The sequence below is a fragment of the Lipomyces tetrasporus genome (assembly GCF_029532465.1).
Source record: "Lipomyces tetrasporus strain NRRL Y-64009 chromosome Unknown POJ06scaffold_16, whole genome shotgun sequence".
NCBI classification, from domain to species: Eukaryota; Fungi; Ascomycota; class Lipomycetes; order Lipomycetales; family Lipomycetaceae; genus Lipomyces; species Lipomyces tetrasporus.
The window spans coordinates 58,259-80,578 of NW_026611611.1; the positions used below are offsets into that span (position 1 = coordinate 58,259).

The 22,320-nt window shown below is 48.7% G+C and overlaps 10 protein-coding genes across 10 annotated transcripts; 4 read left to right on the top strand and 6 right to left on the bottom strand.

Annotated features, from left to right (window-relative positions):
- Positions 1–360: 360 nt before the first annotated feature.
- POJ06DRAFT_284121 (uncharacterized protein) lies at positions 361–1,139 on the top strand (the record flags this gene model as incomplete). Its single annotated transcript, XM_056190152.1, has 5 exons — positions 361–404; positions 582–659; positions 691–841; positions 904–1,019; positions 1,118–1,139. The coding sequence occupies 5 exons, from the start codon at positions 361–363 to the stop codon at positions 1,137–1,139; spliced, it is 411 nt and encodes a 136-aa protein (XP_056039921.1).
- A 291-nt stretch (positions 1,140–1,430) lies between these two features.
- Positions 1,431–2,666, bottom strand: POJ06DRAFT_203929 (uncharacterized protein; the record flags this gene model as incomplete). The annotated part of the gene is made up of 6 exons (XM_056185328.1): positions 1,431–1,558; positions 1,619–1,705; positions 1,753–1,830; positions 1,885–2,011; positions 2,072–2,529; positions 2,588–2,666. 6 exons carry the CDS (start codon positions 2,664–2,666, stop codon positions 1,431–1,433), a joined length of 957 nt encoding a protein of 318 aa, XP_056039922.1.
- A 2,587-nt stretch (positions 2,667–5,253) lies between these two features.
- On the bottom strand, positions 5,254–6,551 carry POJ06DRAFT_229376 (uncharacterized protein). Its single transcript, XM_056185779.1, has one exon. The coding sequence runs from the start codon at positions 6,466–6,468 to the stop codon at positions 5,284–5,286; it is 1,185 nt and encodes a 394-aa protein (XP_056039923.1). The 5' UTR covers positions 6,469–6,551; the 3' UTR covers positions 5,254–5,283.
- Positions 6,552–6,809: 258 nt separating this feature from the next.
- On the top strand, positions 6,810–8,316 carry POJ06DRAFT_216704 (uncharacterized protein). The gene has a single exon (XM_056185541.1). It carries the CDS (start codon positions 6,937–6,939, stop codon positions 8,164–8,166), a length of 1,230 nt encoding a protein of 409 aa, XP_056039924.1. The 5' UTR covers positions 6,810–6,936; the 3' UTR covers positions 8,167–8,316.
- Positions 8,317–9,069: 753 nt separating this feature from the next.
- Positions 9,070–11,393, bottom strand: POJ06DRAFT_304513 (putative udp-glucoronosyl and udp-glucosyl transferase family protein). Its single transcript, XM_056190841.1, has 4 exons — positions 11,178–11,393; positions 10,442–11,126; positions 9,760–10,383; positions 9,070–9,715 (listed from the first exon to the last, which is right to left on the bottom strand). Exons 2-4 carry the CDS (start codon positions 11,053–11,055, stop codon positions 9,349–9,351), a joined length of 1,605 nt encoding a protein of 534 aa, XP_056039925.1. The 5' UTR covers positions 11,056–11,126; positions 11,178–11,393; the 3' UTR covers positions 9,070–9,348.
- A 1,520-nt stretch (positions 11,394–12,913) lies between these two features.
- On the bottom strand, positions 12,914–14,547 carry POJ06DRAFT_264133 (uncharacterized protein). The gene has a single exon (XM_056188978.1). The coding sequence runs from the start codon at positions 14,465–14,467 to the stop codon at positions 13,058–13,060; it is 1,410 nt and encodes a 469-aa protein (XP_056039926.1). The 5' UTR covers positions 14,468–14,547; the 3' UTR covers positions 12,914–13,057.
- POJ06DRAFT_264134 (uncharacterized protein) lies at positions 14,548–15,391 on the top strand. The gene has a single exon (XM_056188979.1). It carries the CDS (start codon positions 14,866–14,868, stop codon positions 15,070–15,072), a length of 207 nt encoding a protein of 68 aa, XP_056039927.1. The 5' UTR covers positions 14,548–14,865; the 3' UTR covers positions 15,073–15,391.
- Positions 15,392–16,066: 675 nt separating this feature from the next.
- POJ06DRAFT_279166 (uncharacterized protein) lies at positions 16,067–16,912 on the bottom strand (the record flags this gene model as incomplete). Its single annotated transcript, XM_056189785.1, has 1 exon — positions 16,067–16,912. One exon carries the CDS (start codon positions 16,910–16,912, stop codon positions 16,067–16,069), a length of 846 nt encoding a protein of 281 aa, XP_056039928.1.
- Positions 16,913–20,995: 4,083 nt separating this feature from the next.
- Positions 20,996–21,340, bottom strand: POJ06DRAFT_264138 (uncharacterized protein; the record flags this gene model as incomplete). Its single annotated transcript, XM_056188980.1, has 1 exon — positions 20,996–21,340. A coding segment is annotated over exon 1 (239 nt), but the record flags the coding sequence as incomplete, so codon positions are not given.
- A 560-nt stretch (positions 21,341–21,900) lies between these two features.
- On the top strand, positions 21,901–22,197 carry POJ06DRAFT_272084 (uncharacterized protein; the record flags this gene model as incomplete). Its single annotated transcript, XM_056189546.1, has 1 exon — positions 21,901–22,197. One exon carries the CDS (start codon positions 21,901–21,903, stop codon positions 22,195–22,197), a length of 297 nt encoding a protein of 98 aa, XP_056039930.1.
- Positions 22,198–22,320: the final 123 nt, after the last annotated feature.

Consider the following 22,320-nt stretch of genomic DNA (forward strand, 5'->3'; position numbering starts at 1 on the left):
CTGACCACCGGACTATCAAAATACTACATGTCAATATCGGAGACAAGGGTGACTAGTCTGGCTGCAGCCTTTGCTCGTCCTAGACTCGACATCACTATCCTCGATTCTGTTTCGTCATCACTGCCATCGTTGAGGCTTCGGTAGTCGAGGCGCTTACAGCAAGTTGTCATCCTCTCCAAGGGAGGCATTGTCGCAAGATGACAGTGCGTTAATTGTTGAGTTAGCATTTGGGATCATAGTACTACAGATGTCGTGCTCAGAAAATTTCGTGTTGAGGGTATCAAAACTATTAGACACAATTATCGGCAACGATACGATATTGACGATATCGTATCGTCGCCAACAGCACACATACCTTATATGTCGGCGAGGTGTTTGAGTCGGTCGATCAAGCCAGGCAATTTGTAAACGCGTATGCAATAAGTCATAATTTTGCTGTGAAGAATGGCTTCGTGAAAGACAAAAGATCAGACATTACTGCTCTTGTGACTTGTGTAAGTGTGCCAAAAAGCCATTCAACTCCAGAGATCTTTCAATGACAAAGAGAAGTACGAGTGTAAATGGCCTCACGCGTTATAAAGACGCAATATGCTCTGTGACTGTCCTTGGAAGGTCCGCTTGAAAAGGCAGGTCAACGACTTATGGATCCTTACTAACTTGTTGACGAACATCCGGGACGCCATCTCGAAGGATAAATCCGCTGGCTTATCCTGAGAATCGAGCCGTGACAGGAGAGGCCCGGGAGACCATGTTCGGCCTCGTTCAGCACTCTTCCGCATCTCTGACCACGATTGCATCGGTGCTAATTACCACATATCGTCTCTCTTTGTTCGGCAGGGACGTATATCGCACCTACACTTACACTCGAAGAAAACGGAACTCAACAGCTAAATTTTTATTGAGGCCTTACGAGACCACGTTTACATATACCTAGTGAACGTGGCCGAGGACAACATTCTAGCGTCTTTGTTCTTTTGCAAGCCTGATGACGTTCAAAATGCACGTCTGTTTGCGGGCAGGTGGTTGTTATTGATGCCACATACAAGACGAACAAATTCCGATTGCCGTTGGTGAACATTGTCACGGTCGACAACAACATGCGCACTATACCGGGTAGCCTTGAGCTTTATGACCAGTGAGTTAACAACCGGGACTAGACCCTGACTAGGGTTTCCCTGATGGAGTACAGGAACGTACTTCTGGGTCTAACATCTACTTGCGCTAGTCCCAAAGAGGAATGGGGGCCCATGAATCTCCTAAATATACTCTGGACTGCTCCCAAAAATGCTGTAACCCTTATGTCATAGAAACAAGCCGTGATTCCTTAAAACCCTATGCGTTCACGAACATGTGTTTTCATCAAAAAAACAATAACTCAACGCGAGATGGCCCGCTGCTACAGAGGTCATACTTCATAGCGCACCGCGACCTCACAACGGAAACCTCTGTCCCACAATCTCCTCACTCAAATTCCACAACTTTTCGGCCACCTCAGCGTCATTGGCGTGAGCCGCTGGGATATTCACTTGGCAGTCACTCAGATAGGTGCCTGACTTATCTACATACACGAATCTTAGATGCAGTCACTTATATATAAGAGTGCTCTGTAGGCGCTCACCTTGCAACTCGGGATCAAGAGCAGCGACTAGGGTCGTTGCACATCCCTGTTGGAGAGACTTCCTGTCAGTCCTTTCATAGTTTGGTACTAAATTTGGATTAGTTCAAGATCGAGCAATCATATGTATTAGCCACACTTGCTTTTCTCTGCCCTTGATCTCGCATTGAGCAACAGTTGCATATCCGTGTACCGGATAAGTTCTGATAAGATGCCTGTCGTGCCATAATTAGCGGACTAAGCCATTGCCTTGCTACCTCACAACTTACTTCCGGGATGCAGTGCGATGCACGCAATCTCTTTGGTAGGAACTTTGGAGGCAAAATACTTTGCAAATAGAATGTTGGCCGATTTGGACTGGCCATAGGCATCCCAGGCGTCATACTCCCTACCGTCCTATCCATTGTCAGCTTGTCGCGAGCGCGGATAACAAGAATTTGAATGAGGACAACTCACTTTGAACCCAATATCATTCACCCTAATCCCCCCAAACCTATGTGCGCTGCTGGCGACATTGACGATCCTCGCTCCGGGTCCTGCGGCTTTGATCTTGTCTAAAAGCAGGTTTGTGAACAAAAAATGGCCGATATGGTTCGTTCCAAACTGCTTCTCTATCCCGTCCTCTGTAGTACCATAGGGGCAAGCCATTATTCCCGCATTATTAATGAGAACATCAATCTTGTCAACTATTTGGTTGATCTCAGCTGCTGCAGCGCGGACAGATGTTTGGGAGCTGAGGTCAAACGGTATAAAGACGGTCTTCACGTTCCGATTAATGTCACGAATTGATTGGATGACAGGAGCGACCTTCGACTCTGAGCGACCGGCAAGTACGAGTATGGCTGGCGAAGCAGCGGCGAGAGCACAAGCGGTCTCAGCACCGATGCCGTTCTGACTAGGACCGGTTATAACAACTGTGAGCAAGTTAGCAATCTCTGGGAGAGCACCGTTATTAAGAATTGTGACACGTACATATCCGGTCTTTAACTCTATTTGAGAATGTTCTCACAACTTCATCGCCGGAAGTACCCCAGTTGAATTCTGAAACCATTATTGACGTTCGTGTGACCTATTTAATACAGACTGAGTTGCAATGTCTCCGCTAGGTTAATATGTAGACGGAATATCGAGGGGAACCTCATGGTCTTAAATAATATTGTGGAATGAAATCTATTGACAAGACGTCATACGGCTGAACAATGCCATAGGTTAAAATTAGCGTATCAAGAACAGGCTATGACGTTATTGCGGTACCGACCTCGCCGGCTTTTAGGGTTCGACGGGTTTAAGGGCGAAGTCTAACTAAGCAGTTTAGACTATACGTCACCGAGGGAAAAGATTTTACTAACATTGAAGTTCCAACTCCACACAGCGAATTAAATGGCAGACTTTGACTTGGCACACCTGTCTTTTCCACATAGTTATCCAAAATGCTAAGAGAGCTAGACGGGGCTACCAGGGCTATTAGAAAGGTTCCGCAACTAATTTAACGCTTTAACCCTTACCCTGTAAATAAATATAATGTGAAGTTCACCGGGGGCAACGGGGGCGACATTTTTAGACTTTGGCCATAGTAATCAGCCACCCAAGTCCCCGGGTTAGGGCCATTCTGGTCCAGAAGGGGTGGTTCAGAGTCGGCGGCCATACAAAATCGGGGGCGACAAGCCCGGTCTCACGGTATCCTGGTGCCAAAAGCCCGGGTCCAGCTCACCTCGAAAACATCACCAAAAATTTGTCCTGAAATTAAATAAAAATGGTAGCATCGGAATCAGGAAATTAGGCGCTTCCAGGTATGTATTTACTTCAATTGGATATGACGTGATGGCGACTCAGTGAGCGATTATACGCATTTTCAGAGCATATCCGCCAAATGTGATACGCAAATAAGCCATATGACCCTAACCCAGGGCAAGCGGTAGGGCAGCCCGCAAACCCACGTACCCAAAGCCGCAACACAAACAAAACAGACAATTATTTTGAGGGTGTCGTGAGCACAACCCCAACCCAACCAGCTCACAAAGTAGAAATGAGGGTCTTGTGCCATGCCCCAGTTAGCTGGAGTGCGCGACAAGCTATGTGGTGTTCAGGGGCCTGCCAGCGAGTTGAACTGCCCCTTGGCCCCTTAACCTTAATCCCCCCCCCCATTGCTCGATTTTGGCTACAACCGCGCTCTTTCGCTTGCTAGAAAGCTCCGTATCTTTTTTTTTTCGCAATACGGTTTCTGAAGTTCAGCTATACGAGTGCTCGAAATGACTGATCACTGATCACTATGGCCAGACGGAGTACCAGGTCGGCTGGCAGGAATGTCATTGTTCGGGACGCAAGTCCTATTTCAGAAAACATCAATGGTGATATAGCCGTAGGACGTGCAGTTTAAGGCCCTGAACCGGGCGACAGGGGCGACATTTAGACTTTGGCCATAGTAATCAGCCGCCCGACTCCGCGGTTAGGGCCAATCTGGTCCAGGGGCGGTCGTTCTCCATACAAAATCGGGGGCGACAAGGGGCGATATTTAGACTTTGCGATTTGGGTGTACTTTTGGTGCCTAAAATTAGGCGCTGGAAGTTGGCTCTGTTATCTGCAACGTACTTAGAATATGAATGTGCGTCCTGCTCCTTACAGTACGTACCTGGCAGGACTTAGATTTAGGGATCGGCACGGATAAGAATTTTCGTTATCCATATCCGTATCCGTATCCAGGCAACATATCGTTATCCGTATCCTAGGCAACTTACGGAAACCCGTTATAGGGTCGCTGATGTGCACAAGAGAGTAGTAGAGTCCTATGCCAACGGGACAGTCGAACACTGAACGTATTGGTTATCGCACGTGAGCAGGTCCCCCTCTACGCCGAATGAATAGGACATCAACTTCTCGTCCATACACTGCTTAATGTGTTTGGATTGAAGTAACACTAAGTGCAGTCCACAATACCTGTTAAATACGACATTTCATACCGTCCGCCGAAGCTAGATGTCAATTCGCCGAGCGCTAACTCGATATTGGCCAAACCCATATATGACTCGGTGGACTCAGACGTCTATTTTGCTACCCACAGTAGTCCGTTCCATGCATTCCACTATGTAGTGACACTGTAGGATTCAAACCGGATTCGGCGCCATGCATCCCAGGGGTAGATGGGGGATTGATCAGTTCCCCCGGTCGCGTATGCAAGTCCCCCTCGGCGTTCTGACTGTTTGTAGCCTCAGTAATGCTAGACGACGTCCTGGCCGATTCGTTCGTTGTCGATATCGACTCTCCCACGTTTATAAGGATTGAATTTTCTGGAATTCGAAATGATTTAGTAAGGAACTAGATTTTCGTTAGAAGTTTTCGTGGCTCGAACATGCCGAAGCTGCGACGCTGTCGTCGACCGAGAGGTTCCATTGCTGCAGTGACGTCTATTGGATAAGTTCAGGAGGGGGGGCAGGGTTTCCTGATCGTCACATGCCCACAACGATCAGGCCGGTAATCGCCGGCGGCGAGCATCCGACATGTGACAATGTGAGGGACATGACGACAACCTACAACGGCAAACTGTACAGAAGTTGTGCCTAAATATGATATACCTGATGCGCAGTTTAGGGAGAGAAAGTCGCGCTAGGGCTAGGATATATATGGAGCATGCACAAATAGTTGTACTTATCCGACATTCAAAATCTTAATGGTCACAAGAACTTTAACTTCCTTACTCTCGTCTCAAAACTGTTCCAGTCGACCGAGGACACAAGGATGATTTGGCCCGCAATCTGTGAGCCGGATTGGAACGGCACAGGCGTTACAAGCGCGCTCGCAACTCGTGCGGGGAAGGTATACACGATCTTGTCGTCTGTACTCCAAGGACCGAGTGGAGTGGGAGAGTACTTCACTCGCAGGCTGACTGAGTCGTCCATGAGGAAGAACAGCAGGTACGAGTTGTGATAAGCTGAATAGAAGACTGAGGCCGACTCGAGGAAGAAATTCTCAGGGGGGAGCGAGATTACTGCGGCAGATTGCCTACGAGTGGTAGGCAGCGGCTCGGTAGGCGACCAGGTGCCCGCTCCTCTATCCCAGTATCGCCATTTAGACTTGTCTTCGACTGTCGCGGACGGAGCACGGGCAACGTGCACGTCCTGGTAGGCTCCACTACCTCTATTATCCAGCGCGTACAAGTACACATGCCCAGCAACAACGATGGTAGCAAAGGAGCCGTAACGGTATTCGTTCCGGTTGATAGTCAGCGCCGCTCGCCGCGTGACTGTGAGGACATTGGATTCCGCATTGAGCTGGTATACGGCCATAGATGTTCCTGCAACTTGGCCGCAACGAACACTCAGACTCGCGTCCCAGAATTGGATTGCCTTGTTGGACCCCACGACGACACAGTGAGTATGCGGTTCGGTGGAGAATCTCATGTGAAAAGTTGTCGTCACCTCTTGTTCGTCGGCTGTGAGAGGAATTGGAGGCCATACGTCGGCCGGGATATCGACAAGCCAACCAGGGTGGGCAAAGGTCTTCGCCAGAGAGATAGAGCTCGAGAAGACTGTTGTGACGCCGGTAGCTAAAGCCTTCGTAGACGTACTTCCGAAGAGCCAGAACCCGCGGTTCTGGATCGAGCAGAAAGTGGCTGTACCTTGCCGCCTTGTCGAGATTGTCGAAGACTGGGACCAGTCCGTCAGGTTTCCCCAATCGGTCAAGTAGGCGACAGTGAAGCTAAGATGAGAGGGAGGGGAAACTTCATAGTCAGGAGTAGTATCGTAGTGAGGAGTAAGGATCGAAGGTACGGGAAAGGCAGTAGAGACGGCCGTAGTCTCAGCCGAGACGGTCACAGCCGATATGAGCACGACGACTATTTGTAATCCCAGCTGGAGCATGTTCAGAAATGTTCAGAAATTTTGGAGCACAAGTACATATTCGTTTCCAATGTTCCTAACAGACGTGTGGCCACCTTTATAATGGTTCAGGTTCCGGGGTTAAGGTTCGTACGACACAAACCGCCGTTGAAGCCGATGACGTTTTGACAAGCTGCACCTCGTTATTAAAGTTGGGAGGACAGCAATTTAGTCTCTCGTTCCGCGAGCATGCGGGGATCGTGATGTCTTGTCAACCCCGATTGGCTCACACAGTCATAGTCACGCGTTTCGCTGGCCTTGGCTCCCGATCCACAGTCCTCTGAAACTCTTTCCCTCTGGTGTTGGCTCTTTATTCATCGTGACGCTCAATCTACTTCTAAGTCGGCTGTCAACCGTCATGTGTGCGTGATAATAGTGCCGTCATCGAGCATATATAAGAGCGGAAGCTCACTCTCTCTAACGGCCAACAGCCTAGTCAACACCTCCGCAATGACTGACTGGCTCATACTCGCTCTGTTAATTCTCCCTTTCACAGCGGCGACGCCGGGGTCCACGAGTATTACAGTTCCTTCCATTCTCACGCCCCATTTTGAAGTTTTGCCTCCCTACCATGTGACGCCTCGCAATGTCGACTTTACTGTTGCCAGCGTGTCGAACTGGGGTGCGCTGCATGACTACTCCATCGATTCGTCGTACATTTTCCGACGCCGGGGCCCCTTAACTTTGTGCTTCATCCAGAACCGCACATTCTGGTTCGCAGGACCGACTTCCATCTTCGACACGGTGAAGCGGACCGGAAAATCAGCCAGCACATCTGTTGCAATGGCATTGAACTTAGCCCACCCATCCTGGATACGCGAAGTCTCGACAACTCCTGTCTCCTCCTGGCCTGTTGTTCCCTTGACTCCTGCCGAGAAAGAAATCAGACTGGTGTACAGATACGAGTTTCGCTTCTCTACACAGGCGCATTCGTCGGTTATCAATGACACCTCAGCAATCCAGTTCTGGGATGTCACGGCTTACAACAACGACGGCTGTGAAGAGACTGCCGGAAACACATTGATCATATACACCTTCGACCCGATGAAAAACACGCTCACGCTCACCCGTCCCGCGCCTGTCTACCAGACGCTGTCTCCATTGCAGTATCCGTACGGTTCCTTTGCAACTCTAGCCGTCGGAGGGACGACATACCTATACGCGTGGGATCCGTTCAGCACAGGGGATGAATTTAATGACGGCTGGCGTAAAGATATTCACGTCGCCTCGGCTCCGTCTTCCTCCATAGCAGATAAGTCCACATGGAAATACTACGACGGACATGCGGGTACATGGTCAGCGACGGAGCCTCTGCCAACAGCGCGCCGTCAGTCGCAAGCCATCTTCACCCTTAGCGATCCCCCTTTCGAAGACTTACTCGCCTACTTTCTGTTGGGCTCAATCTTTTACTCAGAATATCATAACGCATATTTGCTTGTTTACAGCTCCACTGTCGACTACCGCTACGTTCGCGTCAGATATTCCCCGACACCTGTCGGACCGTGGTCATCCCCCTCCAAAATAATCTTCGACTCTGCAAATTATGAGGGAGTGGCGATCAGATATAGCCTCGCCACGGCTGCGTTTTTCCAAACTAATGGAAATTTAGGAGGAAAAAGCATACTCTTGCCCGTTACAAAGGGAGATGATGTTCTGACATTCAAAGTCAATTTTGCTTAAGCAGAAAGTTTGGCGGGCCGTGCCGCAAGCGTTACTGATGGTTATTATTATGGTATTACTATTATGATGTAATCGGGGCAATATTCGACGTGGCGGGGCGGGGCTGGGCTGGACTAGACTGTCGAAGGATGTACACAAGAACTATTTTCGGGGAATAGAAGACTTCTAGGGAGGACAAACTCCTCATTTTATCTACTGCGAGCCGTGTTCTATTCTACACGTAAGCGAAACCAACCCAGACGCAAAAAAAACCAAGGCTGTACGAAGGCCACAAATGAAGATATAGCGTTGCTTGAATGCCAAAGCATGAACTGTGCTCTGTGTTGGACTTTCCTCGCTTTCTCGACGTTGCGATAACAAGTCGCACAGCGGTGACTGTTCTCTTGCGCTTGGCCCTGATACTTTGGGATGCTAAACGCGTCCAAGCTGGCTAGAGAATTTCAGAGGCGAGCCAGCTGGGCGATATGAAACTGATAATCGCCTCCTTTTTCCAAGTCTTTTGTTGTTCCTCCAGGTTTGTGCCCCTGCAATTTGACCAGCACGCTGTCAAAGAGAAAGGGGCTAAGGTGGCTGCTGCCTATCCCAACGCGAGGTTGGTGTATGGCCAACTCGATGACATCGATGTGATCGAGGAAGAGGGGTCCTGTAAATATAATGTGCAGCTCAGGCGGCTGAACCATGGTATTGACTATTGACTCTACGTACTAACGAGCCGCAATGGTTGCGGCCTAGAGGTCGTGTTCCAGCGACAGACTTCGACACAAACCCGAACCCCTCAAAGACACAAACCTCTCAAATCCTGACATTCCCCCCTCCCCCCCCTCTCAAAGGTTTGGGTCGCAGATGCTTTAAAGTTGTGAAAGTGCGGACTCAGGGACTGCTGATTACTGGCAGTTAATTTCACCAAATTCTCATTTTTATTGTAGACTTGCTGTTGGAGACCGGCTTCATCTTAGCTACAAGTTGCCGCGTCTCCTGGCTTTGAAATACAAACGAAAGATTACGAGTTCGCTAGAGGTCATTTCTTGGCTAGAGATGTTGGTTCTTGAGTGCTGGATTCTACGATCCTCACGGTACCGTGTCGTTCTTGACAGTGGATAAGAGGCACATAAAAATATTGTAAAGCCATGATTTCCTTCTACCTTTCTTCATCCCACCGAACAAGCCAAAACTGGGAGGCGATCACAATTCATCAGAAGCCGTTCTTTTAGAACCCATCTGTATCGGAATCTGCTGTTCTGCCCCATGAGCGTCCGCACCCAAAGCGTCGAGTCTACGGTTTCTATTTGCCTCGGCCCACTCTGCAATCTTCCTAGCAGCCACGTATCGACCCTGCTGCTCCTTCGGCTTCACCAACGTTTTCGCCTTTTCCGCGTAGCTACTGTCGGAGATCACCTTCAAGATCGCCTGGCTGGCTTCTTCCCCGGTCCAGTAGGGCGCTGCCTGGCGGTTTCCCCAGACGCCAATCCCAAGCCATTCGACTCGCGTGGCGTGGTCGTAGCAGTCGGCCCACATGGCGAGTGCGACTTGGGGAACGCCGGTTCTGGGCCTGTCAGTCTCATGCCCAGAGCGCGTTGCTGTTGATCAACTCACCCCATCGCTTCGAAATAAGAATTCGCACCTCCATGGTTGACATAGGCGACAATATGTCCCGTTGCCAACAGCGACGCAGGGTCTGCCTTGAACCAGGACTCGATGCGCACCCTACCCGTAACCAACAATGCATCAACATCCTCCTTTCGAGCCGACTTGGATCCGTCGTCGGGGATTTTAAGTTTCCAGAGGACCTGCACCTGATCGTTCCGGTCGAGAACCATACGGATGGCGCGAATCATCTCCGTCGCATCGTGCTCGTCGTACGTGGTGTGGCTACCCAGAATGATCAGTACCGTCGGGGCGCGTGCGAGCCACGCAACCAGATCCGGGTCCTCTTTCTCCGCGCTCTCCAGTGCCATGAAAATAGGCCCCACAGGGCTTACCTGTTTCGGGACCGACATGGGATATTCGATCTCCAGCGAGGATGCGACAAGCATGGGGACGGCGGGATGCACGAAGTGGAACATGGGCTCATGGATGCTATAGTTTTGGCTCCGGAGATACGATTTGAATTCCTTGATCGCGGGCCCCGACGAGATGGCATAGCCCATGCGCAGGCAGATGTAAATGTTGGCTGGGATCAGATACCAGGGAAGCGGATAGGGGAATCCGGACCCCACTCTATTATCATCAGTACGTGTTCCCGATCCGTGTGATATGAAGATCGGAGACGGCTTACACTGGATACTTCCACAATGCTCCTACATGGGGATGCACCGCAGCCAGGAGATCCTTCAGATCATTCGGCGACAGCATGACATGGGAGCCATTCCCCATGGCCGCTTCGACTGCATCGACGGCGGGCGAGTAGAAGGTGTCGATGACGGCCAAGTCGGGCTGGACCTCCTCCACGATGGCGCGTATGTTGTTCGCGATCTCGATATACTCCGCTCCCGTCCAGGGGATAAGGCCCACCTGGATCAACCAAAATAACCTCTCGGCTCCCCACACACCGGTCCCATGGCGGGCCGTCTCCAGATGCGCGCCTCTATCGTAGATTGATTTCTTGTACGGCGATCCGCGCACGGGATGGAAGGTTATTCGCCTGTCAGCATCGGAGCTGGCCTGCCGCGACACCTGCGCGACTACGGGCGCGAGTTCATCGAAGGTTGCGAAATGGACATCGATGGCGTCTGAGTAGTCGCAGAGTAGGGTGTGTGCGGTCGCGAGGTGGACGCTGGATTGACCGCGTTCGGAGTTGGTGAGGAAGAGGACTTTGGCCCGTTGTTGGCCGCTTCCCCTCGCTAGCGTCAGCGGCGCCAGGAAGAAGACTGATAATATGAAGAGTAACATCTCGTTTCACTGCAGATCACAGAGAAAGATGGGAGACGTGTGTTCAAAAATCTGCCCGGCCCGGGATCAACATCGCCTTATCTATTCACCGCCTGCAGATATGTATCTGCCCGGGGATCAACATCGCCTTATCTATTCACCGCCTGCAGATATGTATGGTGCATTTCGTTTAGTCGCTGAATTTTTGAGCCGTCGTACCGACCACTTCACAAAAAAGACATCAACTACAGCAAATCATAATAAATCATCAAATAAATACATTACTGTCTGTAAAATGTTAGAATTAATAGAACTTAGTTTGATCGCGCTTAAGAAAAATAGAAATGCCAGAGTTATGCTTTGTACTCTCTGGGCGGGGTACAAAGGTGGTTTACTATGGCGAACGGCCACTATGAAACGTCAGGTACAGTCAAAAATAAGGTTTAATGACAAAGATATTAGGCAGTAGTATATTTGCCTTGACGCTTATGCCATAAGGAAAATAAAATATCAATGCGCAGTTATGTACCGCAAGGCAACGCGTTGCCTCAAAATAAATCTGTCGCGTCTGCGTCAACGCTTTTATAGAACATAAAGTTACGTGTTATTCGTGTTGTACGCTATTATCCACTCTTTCGTCTGACATCAGAATTTGGTGCCACAGAATTTGGGGAGAGGCGAAATATTTGTATCCGGTATCGAGAGCCCGTGTTCCAGAAATTCTGGACACCATTCCAATTGACAAGATTAGAAAGTTTGCTCGATACATGCATGGCGATTTATAGAAGCGTATACTCGGGACCTCGATGAGAAATCAGCAATTTATACTGTAAAGAAATATAAGTCACATTGAAGGTTACCTCCGTCGTTAGAACTGTAGGTATGTAAATGGATAAGGTGTCTATATCGTTCTCATCGAGAATCGTCTCCGAAGACACTCGCGTAATACTGCATATAACTGTGCTGCATGGGCCACAGTGGCGGACGCCCATAGTAAAAAGCCGCATTACCCTGGGATTTGCTGCATGGGAGCGCTGCACCATAGTAAAGGCGTGTAGGGGACACCCTCAATTGACCAGGGTAACTCCTTCAAGCGCGGCCAGGTACGCCATGACGGTGTTCTGGTGCCAAAAGTCCGGTCCAGCTCACCCCGAAAACATCACCAAAAATTTGAGTTGAAAAAATTCATAAAAATGGTAGCATCGGAATCATGAAAATCCGCCAGTTCGGATCGTATATTTATTTCTACTGGTTATGACGTGGAAGCGACACAGTGAGCGACCGCAACTACTGGAACTACAGCGTCGAAAGTCAGTGAGGCAAGGGTCAGGGTATGTTGGGATTGTGGGTGACAGAAGGCGGCGGAGACGACGAGGTGGGCGACGGCGAGTAGCAACGTAGGGCCCCGATCTCGTAGCGTGCTGGGGCTAGGGCTGATATTGATGCAGCCATGGACTCAGATCGGTGCAGCCATGCCACGTTGAGCATATCCGCAAAATGAACTGCGCACTTCCAAAGCATATCCGCCAAATGTATGCACACTTCCGGGTTGGTATCTGCCAAACGTAATACGCATTTTACAGCATATCCGCCAAACGTGATGCGCAAATAAGACGCGTACAACCCGAAATAAATTAATGGGCCAACGTCGTAACTGCAATTACTCAACGAATTGTCGTGAAACTAGTCTGAAAATTTAAGGCCAGTAGAAGTATGCCATACCTGACACACTACTTTTTTTTTAAATTTCATTTTTGGTGATGTTTTTGGTCTTCGGACTTCTGTCCCCAGGACTAAATCGATGCCGTCGCCCCAGTCCCTGTAGTCGCCCGGTCGCCCCGTCGCCCCGATTTTGTATATGCTGAACCACCCACCCTGAACCATAACCCAGGCCCTTATAGTTTTGCAGCTTAATGCTAGTCCAATTTCAGTGAAATGGGAGTGGAGTGATATAAAATGATGATAATTAAGTATTCTAAACCGAAAACTGCATGCATAGATGATAACAAGTATAAAATGTTTACTACCGATTCGTAGGATGAACAAAAAACTGATGGCATTCATTCCAATTTGCGGCCGGATTCCAAGGGGAGACATCGAGATTGGGCCACCTTTCAATTTCACCACGGATCTCTAAGCCGCCGGAGGCTCTAAACAAGTAATGGAGGATCATATCACCAAAGAGCCAGGAGAGATCACCTTGTTTAATATGCATTTCATCCGAGTATTCTTTAGAGTAACCGTATACTATAGAAGCCCAGTCGAAGATCTCAAAGTCCATTACCCCGGACATTGAGCGGAACATGCGATCGAGGGAGATGACCCCGAGATCGGAAGTCTTCTTCTCGCGACCGACAGGGATGCTGCGGAACATGAGAGGAACGTCTGGGCCAAACTTGTCTCTCAACAAGGCTAATAGTTTCTGCATGCGAGTGTTGACATAGCGAAGCTGTGTCCACTTGAGCTGGCCAACGGTATCCCAATAACCTTTAAGATGAGGCTCCTTGCCTTCCGCAATAAGATCTGCGGAACTGAATGCCTTGACGTCCCATCTGCCAGTCTGAAAGAGAAGCAAGTCGGGTCCCCCAGACTTGCCTCGCGAGCGGTACTCAAATTTGCTAAAGATCTGTTCGTCCCTGTCTTCGAAAGCAACAACATCCATGGCGGGAACCCACCACCAATCCGGCTTGTAGGTGACCATGCTTGATACATGCCACTGGGAGAAAGTGAGGTTCATAAGTGGAAACTCGCAGAAGATTGTAGCCTGCTTAATACCGGGACCTTCAACGAGACCGGGAACACCAAACTCACTGCAGACAGCGCGAAGAAGAATTCGATCGATGGAGTCACCGACAAGAAGCACGCGGCGGTCACGGACCCAGCTCATCTCTTGCTCAATCTTTTCCTCGGCAGGAGTCAGCGGGCGATCTTTTTTGGCATTTTTGCGGTACTCGACACCTTGAAGCATGCGCTGATATTCCGCGAGCTTACGCATCCAGGGGGTAGGTGCACGACTAAAGAACTCGGGCTCGGGCTTTGTATCTGGAAGGACTATAGTTTGCTCAATGTTATTCCGGTCTGTTTCCGGGAGCGGGTCCAGTTTAGAAAAATCATCGTAGAAGGGAATCCATCGCGTGTCGTTGCGGTATTGGTCGCGGTAAAGATAGCCTGGCAGCCGGTACGGGTCTTCGCATTTGCGAGCAAGGACGTTAATGTTGTCGACTTCGTGTGCGACGAGGACGTCAATGTCGGCTGTCTGCTTATTAGCACCGTAGCCTGGAGTGTTGACGAGTAGCGAGGAGACGTCAATGGATTCGCGGTGGTAGAGCAAGCTGTACGAGAAGAAGGAAACGACGAGTGTGATGGCAATGATAATTACCAGACGCGAATGCATCAAAACTTGCCGGATGCTGGCCATACGAGGTCTGAGCATAGTGATAATGCCAGACGGTAATGCGCAAACAATAGGTGGAAGAAGAGGCGATTGTTGTCGTGAAAGCGCAGCACAGGAGGCTAATTTGGCTGCACGCCAAGATCACAGTTGCGATCACACGTCTTACCGTCTAAACTTCGCACTCGAGCTCTCAGCATGAACGTTTTGGTGCGGCTGTTACTGTGTCGAAGCAAGTGCAGAGGCACGTGACCATACGGATTCTCTCTAAGCTAGAGTCCCTCGGTGAGGAGCGTATCCAAGACCTAGATAAAGGGGAAGTATCTCTCCAAGTCACTTCCCATGGTCCTGGTAACATATCGCCACCCGTCTGTTCGGCAGCTAACGATGATCTTGCCTCTGCCGTTTCCCGGAACCCAACTCGATTGGCGGCTTTTGCTATGCTCCCAATGAGCGAGCCTGCTGCCGCCGCGAAGGAGCTGGAGTGTTGTGTGAAGGAGCTGGGATTTGTTTGTGCCTTGGTGGATAATCATCTGAACGGGCAATTCTACGATGACGAGCGCTTGTGGTCGGTTTTCGAGAAAGCGCAGGAGTTAAACGTCCCGATCTATATTCACCCCTCGTTTGCATCAGATTCTATGATGTGAGCACTACAAAGGGAACTACAGCGATTGCGATTCGGTCGCTATGACTTTGAGAGCTTATGGCTGGGCTTGGCACACCGAGACCGGGCTCCATATCCCAGAAGTAATTAGCCTAACCCTGACCCTTCCACCTCTCAACTGATTGAACTTGATTAATCCACCCGTCTTGCGAATATTCACTCACCTATCCCACCCCCTACTTAAAATTATATTTGCCGTCTTACCTATTATTCTACACCACATATAATTTTTTGCTGCTTGTAATAGCTTCCCGGAGTTGTTGTTGTATATCCGTTAGCGCGGCCGTTGCGGCTAATTCTTGCCTCCCACTTCACTTAAATCTTTGCCACCGTTTCAGCCAAAATCACACCGAAAACTCCCACTTGCTCACAACTTCCCGCTCTAGCGCTTCCAAAACTTCTGCAAATTGCATGAAAAAATTCTGCCAACTTGTATGTAATGCTCTTCTACAGGGCGATAGGCGGATAGGCGGATTTGGCGGATAGGATATCCGCCGCGGATACGTATCCGCCATACTTTCGATTGGCGGATACAGATGGCGGATAATCCGTATATTCTTAATTAAATTGAAAAAAAGGTCAAAATCGAGCAGGGTTAGGGTCACAGTTAGCCCTAACCCTTATAGTCCGACAAGAGGTTATTCTAGCACTGTCGTACCGGCTCACATGTAGCGGGGATCACCGACCATATAAGTTGCGTCCGCTACAGCGAGTCCATTTAGAAAATTCAAATATCATGTTAGAGAACTTTGCGAAATTTTGAAGAAATTAGATATATAATAACTATTAATGAATTTTGCAAATTTTTAAAGGCGGATGGCGGATTTGGCGGATCCGTATCCGCCATGCTGTCGAAAAGCGGATAAAAAGGCGGATGGCGGATGCGGATATGGGAAAATTTGGCGGATATCCGCATCCGCCACAGCCCTGCTCTTCTATCATTATAATACACTAATCTATATATCTACGCTCTGTATCTACTCAATTTCAGTCTTCATAATATTAACTGCAAACCGGGTCATGTTGCCCTCGGGTATAGGTTTTCCTTCCAAGTGCCCAGTGAGCCACCTCGCAAACGATTCCCTGTTACCGAGGCTTACTCTTGATGCGTCACGCCCTTCAAAATAGCTCTCTTTAGTCCCTCGTTTCCATGCAACGTAGCACAGGGCTCTGGTAATCCTTGGGTATGGGCATTGTCTTGACTGGTGCTCATGCATGCCAGCTGTCTCTTTCTTTGGAAGCGAGCAGTGATAACATAGTCCGGGCATGCTGAACCTTGAATTCGCCTCGAATGCTGTAAATTCCTTTGGGTCGAGGTTGTGTGCCTTGAGGATCTGGGCGAATGGGTCCTCATGATCATGTACCAGTCGCTGAGGTGATATCGCACACACTGGACATCCCTGGAACTCTTGCTTTATTTTGCGGGTCCAACTCGCCCACATTTTTCCGACACTTACCGCTGTATCCGCTGATTGTTGTGACAGAGGTATAAGACTACTTGAGCCCGGAAATCCTACCTGTGGGCGCACAGTCGCTAACTCTCTTGTCTTTGGGTAATCGGTCCGGCCAAGGTCTGTGTTCCTCTGTTGAATAATTGGTCGGCGAATTGTCTTGTTCTCGCCCTGGTCGACCATACCCCGTCCCTGAGTCTGTGCACTGTCTTTTATGCCAGCGGGTCTTTGAAGGAATCCAAGCGTAACCCAGTTGTATAACAGGTTTGTCAAATTGTTGACCGGCTCGCCCAAAGGATGCACTTTAAGCCAGTTGCCAAACGATTGATGTCGTCTGTATTCAGGAAGCCTAAGTCCATATTTCTTATACATGCTGGAAGTCTCCCACTAATAAAAATCTCATAGCATATAAGCCGTGTTAGTGCGCTATATATGCACGTTCTCGCGAGCAAATGCTCGACGATTCCGTTAACAATTTTCAGGTTCAAGCCGCAATCGTGACACACTCCCATGATTCCCGCTGGCAGTTCCTCTATGAAGTCTCCAAATAGTGATCTCGTCACTCTGTGATCACTTCAGAAGTGTCTCTGGGTCGTAACTCCGATGCAGACTGTCAGATTGTCGAGAGCACAAAACGGACGTCCTCCATAGTCCATAGAACGGAACGCATTTTTCAATTGTTACTCTGACTTGATCGGTGGTATCTGCCTTTAGCCTCTTAAATGTGGTAGGGGCCCTTCAGGATGCTGTAATAAGTGGGATTTATCTTTCGCAGAGATAATTGCGATCCGAGAGTGCGGTGGCAAGATGAGTCTGAGTACCATGGCAAACATCACACTGCTGAACGTCTGAGCTATACGTCATACAGCTGAACCCAACCCCATCCATATAAGTGCCTATCGTATATCTATATAGCCGCAGTAATCAGTAAACAAAAATATACTCCCAGCGTCTGCTGTATTACCTGCGACAAAATCCGTTAGGCCTAGGATAGTCGTCTAAAGCCACTGCGTCACCAGCTGCGAGTTTCTTGTAATTCGGATGCCAGTTCTCTCTTAAAATCAGTAATGCCTTTGCAGGCTTGTCGCCCTTACTACCTGCCCTGCCTGATTCCTGAACATAGTCTAGCAAACCCCAAATTCCCTAGTAGTGAACAATCAGTGAGACATCGCCATAGTCAAGTCCTATGCCAAAGCCACTGGTTGTGCTCTGAAACTATAAAGTTTCCACCAAAGAGTGCTATTTAGCGTGTCTGTATGTACGTGTATGCAGGCTGCTGTTGACAAGCGCGGAAAATTTGCCGCCTATTCTGCGGCTCATTTCTAAGGTGATTGTGACCCGCTGACTCCACTCAGACCACCGGAACTTAAAATTTAGGGTTTCGGCCGAAATCTTTTCCGTTCCGCACCAAATGTAGACGAAGCCAAGCAAAACGACTAAACCACACCTGCTAGCCGCTGACACTAGATCGGGCTCGCGTACAGGATAGGTGTTGTCCCTCTTCGGTCATGCGGGGTCAAGCAAATATGATGAGGTACCGTGTTGCGAAACAGCATTTATCCTGCAGAACTGGCGTCGCTACTGAAAGTTGTGAAGAAATACCTGATGGGAGAGATTATATTTGCACACATGCCAACACAGAGACGGTAACGTTCATAGTTATCGATACCCTATTTGCATAGAGTGTCCTCAATAGGAAATTGGTTGGTATTGCCAAGATTCCTTTAATCGATTACGCTAAATTGGCATCCACTGTGCCTTACTTTCTGGAGCTTGCTGTTCTTGGTAGGTAGTTAGTTACCCGCGTGGTAGCGCTTTCCGCAATTTATCCGCCGTTACAGGGTTTAAGCAAAACTACTGGCTAACTGAGTCGTCCAGTTATAATGAGTCGTCCAGTTGTTGATCTCAGCAATGAACCTTGGAAACACGAAATTACTCGTTAAGCCACAGTGGGGTTGTCGCTGCAATGTTGAGTTGCATACAAGTCCCCGCGATCGGAACCCCGCTCGATTATCTGACAGAATCTCCGGAGTGCAGTATAAAAGCGACTCAATGGTCGTTGATGACGAAGTATTGTTAAAGCGTTCTGTACTATTGCTTAGCTTTAAGAGAATGTGCAGCAAGATAAACGACGAAGGGGTTGTCGGAGATCGCAGAGATGGTTGGTTAGACCTTAGTTGCGTCTCCAAGAGGGATTGACTAGGACTATTTACGTACATGCTCAAGACCTGATACCCCTCTCTTCTGACTGACAGTATTTTCTCTGTAGCTAATCTTTAAGGAGTAAAGATTAGTGCATGTACTATTGAATATAATAGTACGTAAGAAAATACAATCATTGACTACTCTCTCATTGCAAAATATGATATGCACCATATATCATATTCCGTCCTCATGGCCCCGCACGGCATCACTGTGCTGGTGCTCTCTAGCAAATCATCTTGATTATCGTGTACAGGCCGTCGCCTGAGGAACGATGGTGCGGTAAATGTGTACCTGAGTCAGGGGTACACTAAACTCTAATAAGGATAGTCGATGTGGCTCTAATCACGCGACTATCACTTGAACCCGCACTCACTGAGATCCAGCCCGTCGGCTCACCATCACTAGTGTCAAGTATCATGACGTAGAAAACTCCATGAGTGGCTACCGTTTGCCTTGTGCAAACCAAAGAGCGTACACATTTACTATCTTACTATGAGGGTACAGTTGTCTTTTTAACAGCTCCCAGGAGCTGTTATAGAGATAGCGTATTTTCATGTTGTATGTGATCACCGAGGGCAACAGCTTGGAGGAGACTGGTATATCAAGGCGGTTTGAGCCTGCTCCAAGTGCCAATAAAGCAGCTTATCTTCGTTCTCACTCTTACTCAAATTCTGATCTGGATATTTCTCGTGTCGCTCAAGTTACGGTTGTTACTCGTCATGGACACAGAAATCCCTCGGCGGCATTGGAAGACTGGAGGCCATCTAACTTAGCGGTCTTGCGGAAAGAGATGCAGTTTGTTTAGAGGGTGTGGTGGCTCAAGGTCCAATTTGAGGACAAAATGAGAGATTTTATGTCATCTGCAGGTCGACGGTTGAGATCCGATTGTGTTTAGGACAATAATATCTGCCGGCCAGTATAATGTGCGCCGCACTAAGAGAGGCGTAAGCACAACAAAGGGTGGGGGAAGTTGTATGGTAGCTTTTACTGTCCTTCAATATTTATTGAAGCCTGCATCCTCCCGACTCCTCCCTTCGCATCTATTTATACATTTAATATTACATAACACTTGTGAGAATCTGGAGCCGGGGGGACGCGCCACCCCCAGTGTGATGAGGCGACCTGTGTGATGAGGCGACCTGTGTGACGAACCAGTGTGACGAGGTGTAACGACGCTGGGCGGGACTGGAGCTGGACTACAGTGTAACACACTGGACTGGACTGGACTGGACTAGACTAGACTGGACTGGAACTATTCTTATTGATACAAGAATACAAGACTTGTTCCTTGACTTGGTCTTAGAGGACAAACCCCTCCTTATATACTCGACCAGAACTAAAAATAGACAAACTAAATATAGAACAAAACTAAACATAGGAGCAAGACCAAAACTAAACATAGAAACAAGACCAAAACTAAACATAGAACAAACAAAACCAAATATAGCAGCAAACACGCCTGGTGAGGCGCAGCGGTTACGACACTGCGGCTCACGCGAAGCGGCTGATGCTCATCGGGTCCATTACACGAGGTATTGTGAGGAGCCAGTGTGACGAGGCATTACAGGGCGTTACACCAGTGTCTGGTGGCAGTAGGGGCGACAATTAAATTCGTAAGGTAGGACCTTTATCGTAACGAATAAACCTCAAAGGGCGAATACGAATTACGAATCTGTACTTTTCCCAGACGCAAGTCAAGAAAGGACGGAGAGACCAGTATTCTTTGACAAGTTCGGAAAAGAATGGACCTTGATGTTCTTTGTCTCAGTCCCTGACGCGAGAGGTAGTAATATTGCCGTATATGCACAGGCAGCTATAGCAATGAATGGCCACTAAAGATTGTTACACGTGAATAATGATGATCTTGCGCTGGGATATGAGGATTTGTCCCGGAGCCACGACAAGAGGCTAAAATTTCCGCTGACAAAAACAAAAAAGACGATGTGAAGCATTATGGCCACTTTTCAGATGTAGGGAGTTATTATTAAGATACTATTCGATCAATCAAAAGCAAGCATCAGATATTATATAGCATCAAAGCAAGCATTGCAAGCAAACCTAGTCATATCCATCCTGCCTACTGTTTGTCAAAATCCTGCTCATGGAGATGCTGATGTAGACTTGACAAAGTCAGCGAACTTTTGTTGCGCAGTTGCAAGTCTACTCGCCAGAAGTGTGCTCACATAGTCGCTTGCTGTAACGGGAAGACTCGAGCACGGACTCGAGGAGTGACGGACTGGCCTAGAATGGAAACTTGAATAAACAAATTTATTGCAAGAATACAAGTCTTCGTGCTTGACCTGACAGCGAGGACAAACCCCTCCTTTTATGCTCTGTCAGGTGTCTACTAACCTATGTATGTACACGTAGAACACACGCAAAAGCACGCAAACCCAAAGACAACAAACGCGCAACGCAAGCAAGAGACCAACAAAACCAAGACAACAACGTAGGAGCAAGAGACCAACAAAGAACACACCACCCGACGAGGGGCACCAACCAACAACCCAACCCCCCAACACGATCTCCCTCGCCGCTCCCCCGCACGCCGCACGCCGCACGCCGCACACCGCAAGCGCGGCACTGTCCATTACACCTGCGTCAAAACCAACATCACTCGGGGATGTTGGCAGTGGTCCAACCCAGCTTACGAAAGAAATTATGTATTTTCACCCTAAGGACAATAAATGTTGAAACGATTTCAGAACAAAATTTCGTGTTCGCAAGTGTACAACGGTTGTCGTCGGTTTAAGCTTTCATATAGCAAGCTTCACATGTGCCCTCTAGTGTGCTTATTGGAGATGAAGATTTCTATAGCGCTGACAAACAACTTTCTAGGCACTCGCAGAGTCCTTCATCCTCTCATCCTCTACGGCTATCCTGCCCACTACTGCCATCCGCACCCACGCCGTGTTCAGCGCCAACGACAACAACCTCGTCCCCCTGATGCTCTCTGCTCCTCGCAATATCCATCTCGGCCCAGGAAAAATTCTCTACGATTTCACCTACGCTCCTAACCTGGCACTTGCGCACGTTCTCGCCGCCGAAACCTTCTGAGCATTTCTCCAACCGAAGCATCTAGTCCGTTATCTGCTGCTGGAAAGCCTTTTTTCGTCACGAATGCCGAGCCAATGCCGTTTAGAACCTTCTTCACAATGTTATGGGCTGCCTTTGATGCAAGCGGTTTCAGCGAGCAGGCACCAGCTAAAGCTATTACTATACCGGCGCCAGTGGCGTTGTGTCTCACGTGGATGTCTGAAAAGGCTGCGAGGATTGTCCGGAAGGAACCGTTCCTTACTGTCAAGGACTTGGGTAATGGTCTTGCTCAGAGGTGGTTTGACAATTCGTCTGCGGCAGCGGTGTTTGGCTTTACACCGAGCACGTCAGTGGAACAGGGATTAAAGGAAACTGCGAAAGGTTATATGATTGCGAGACAGGAACCTTTGCAGTAGGCTAGGATGACTCCTGGAAAATTTGCGCAAATACATATGTTCAGGCATGGTTTCCAATACTGTACTTATTGCAATATTACATATTGCATATGTAAGTGCGTAACAATGGCATACCCCAAGTAT

Excerpts from the sequence above, each read along its gene's own strand:
- POJ06DRAFT_229376 (XM_056185779.1), bottom strand. The coding sequence starts at position 6,468 with ATGCTCCAGCTGGGATTACAAATAGTCGTCGTGCTCATATCGGCTGTG.
- POJ06DRAFT_216704 (XM_056185541.1), top strand. The coding sequence starts at position 6,937 with ATGACTGACTGGCTCATACTCGCTCTGTTAATTCTCCCTTTCACAGCG.
- POJ06DRAFT_304513 (XM_056190841.1), bottom strand. The coding sequence starts at position 11,055 with ATGTTACTCTTCATATTATCAGTCTTCTTCCTGGCGCCGCTGACGCTA. Across the intron at positions 10,384-10,441 it reads GCATTGTGGAAGTATCCAGT|AGTGGGGTCCGGATTCCCCT; the intron begins GTAAGCCGTCTC and ends TGATGATAATAG. Across the intron at positions 9,716-9,759 it reads TCTTATTTCGAAGCGATGGG|GCCCAGAACCGGCGTTCCCC; the intron begins GTGAGTTGATCA and ends TGAGACTGACAG.
- POJ06DRAFT_264133 (XM_056188978.1), bottom strand. The coding sequence starts at position 14,467 with ATGCTCAGACCTCGTATGGCCAGCATCCGGCAAGTTTTGATGCATTCG.
- POJ06DRAFT_264134 (XM_056188979.1), top strand. The coding sequence starts at position 14,866 with ATGCTCCCAATGAGCGAGCCTGCTGCCGCCGCGAAGGAGCTGGAGTGT.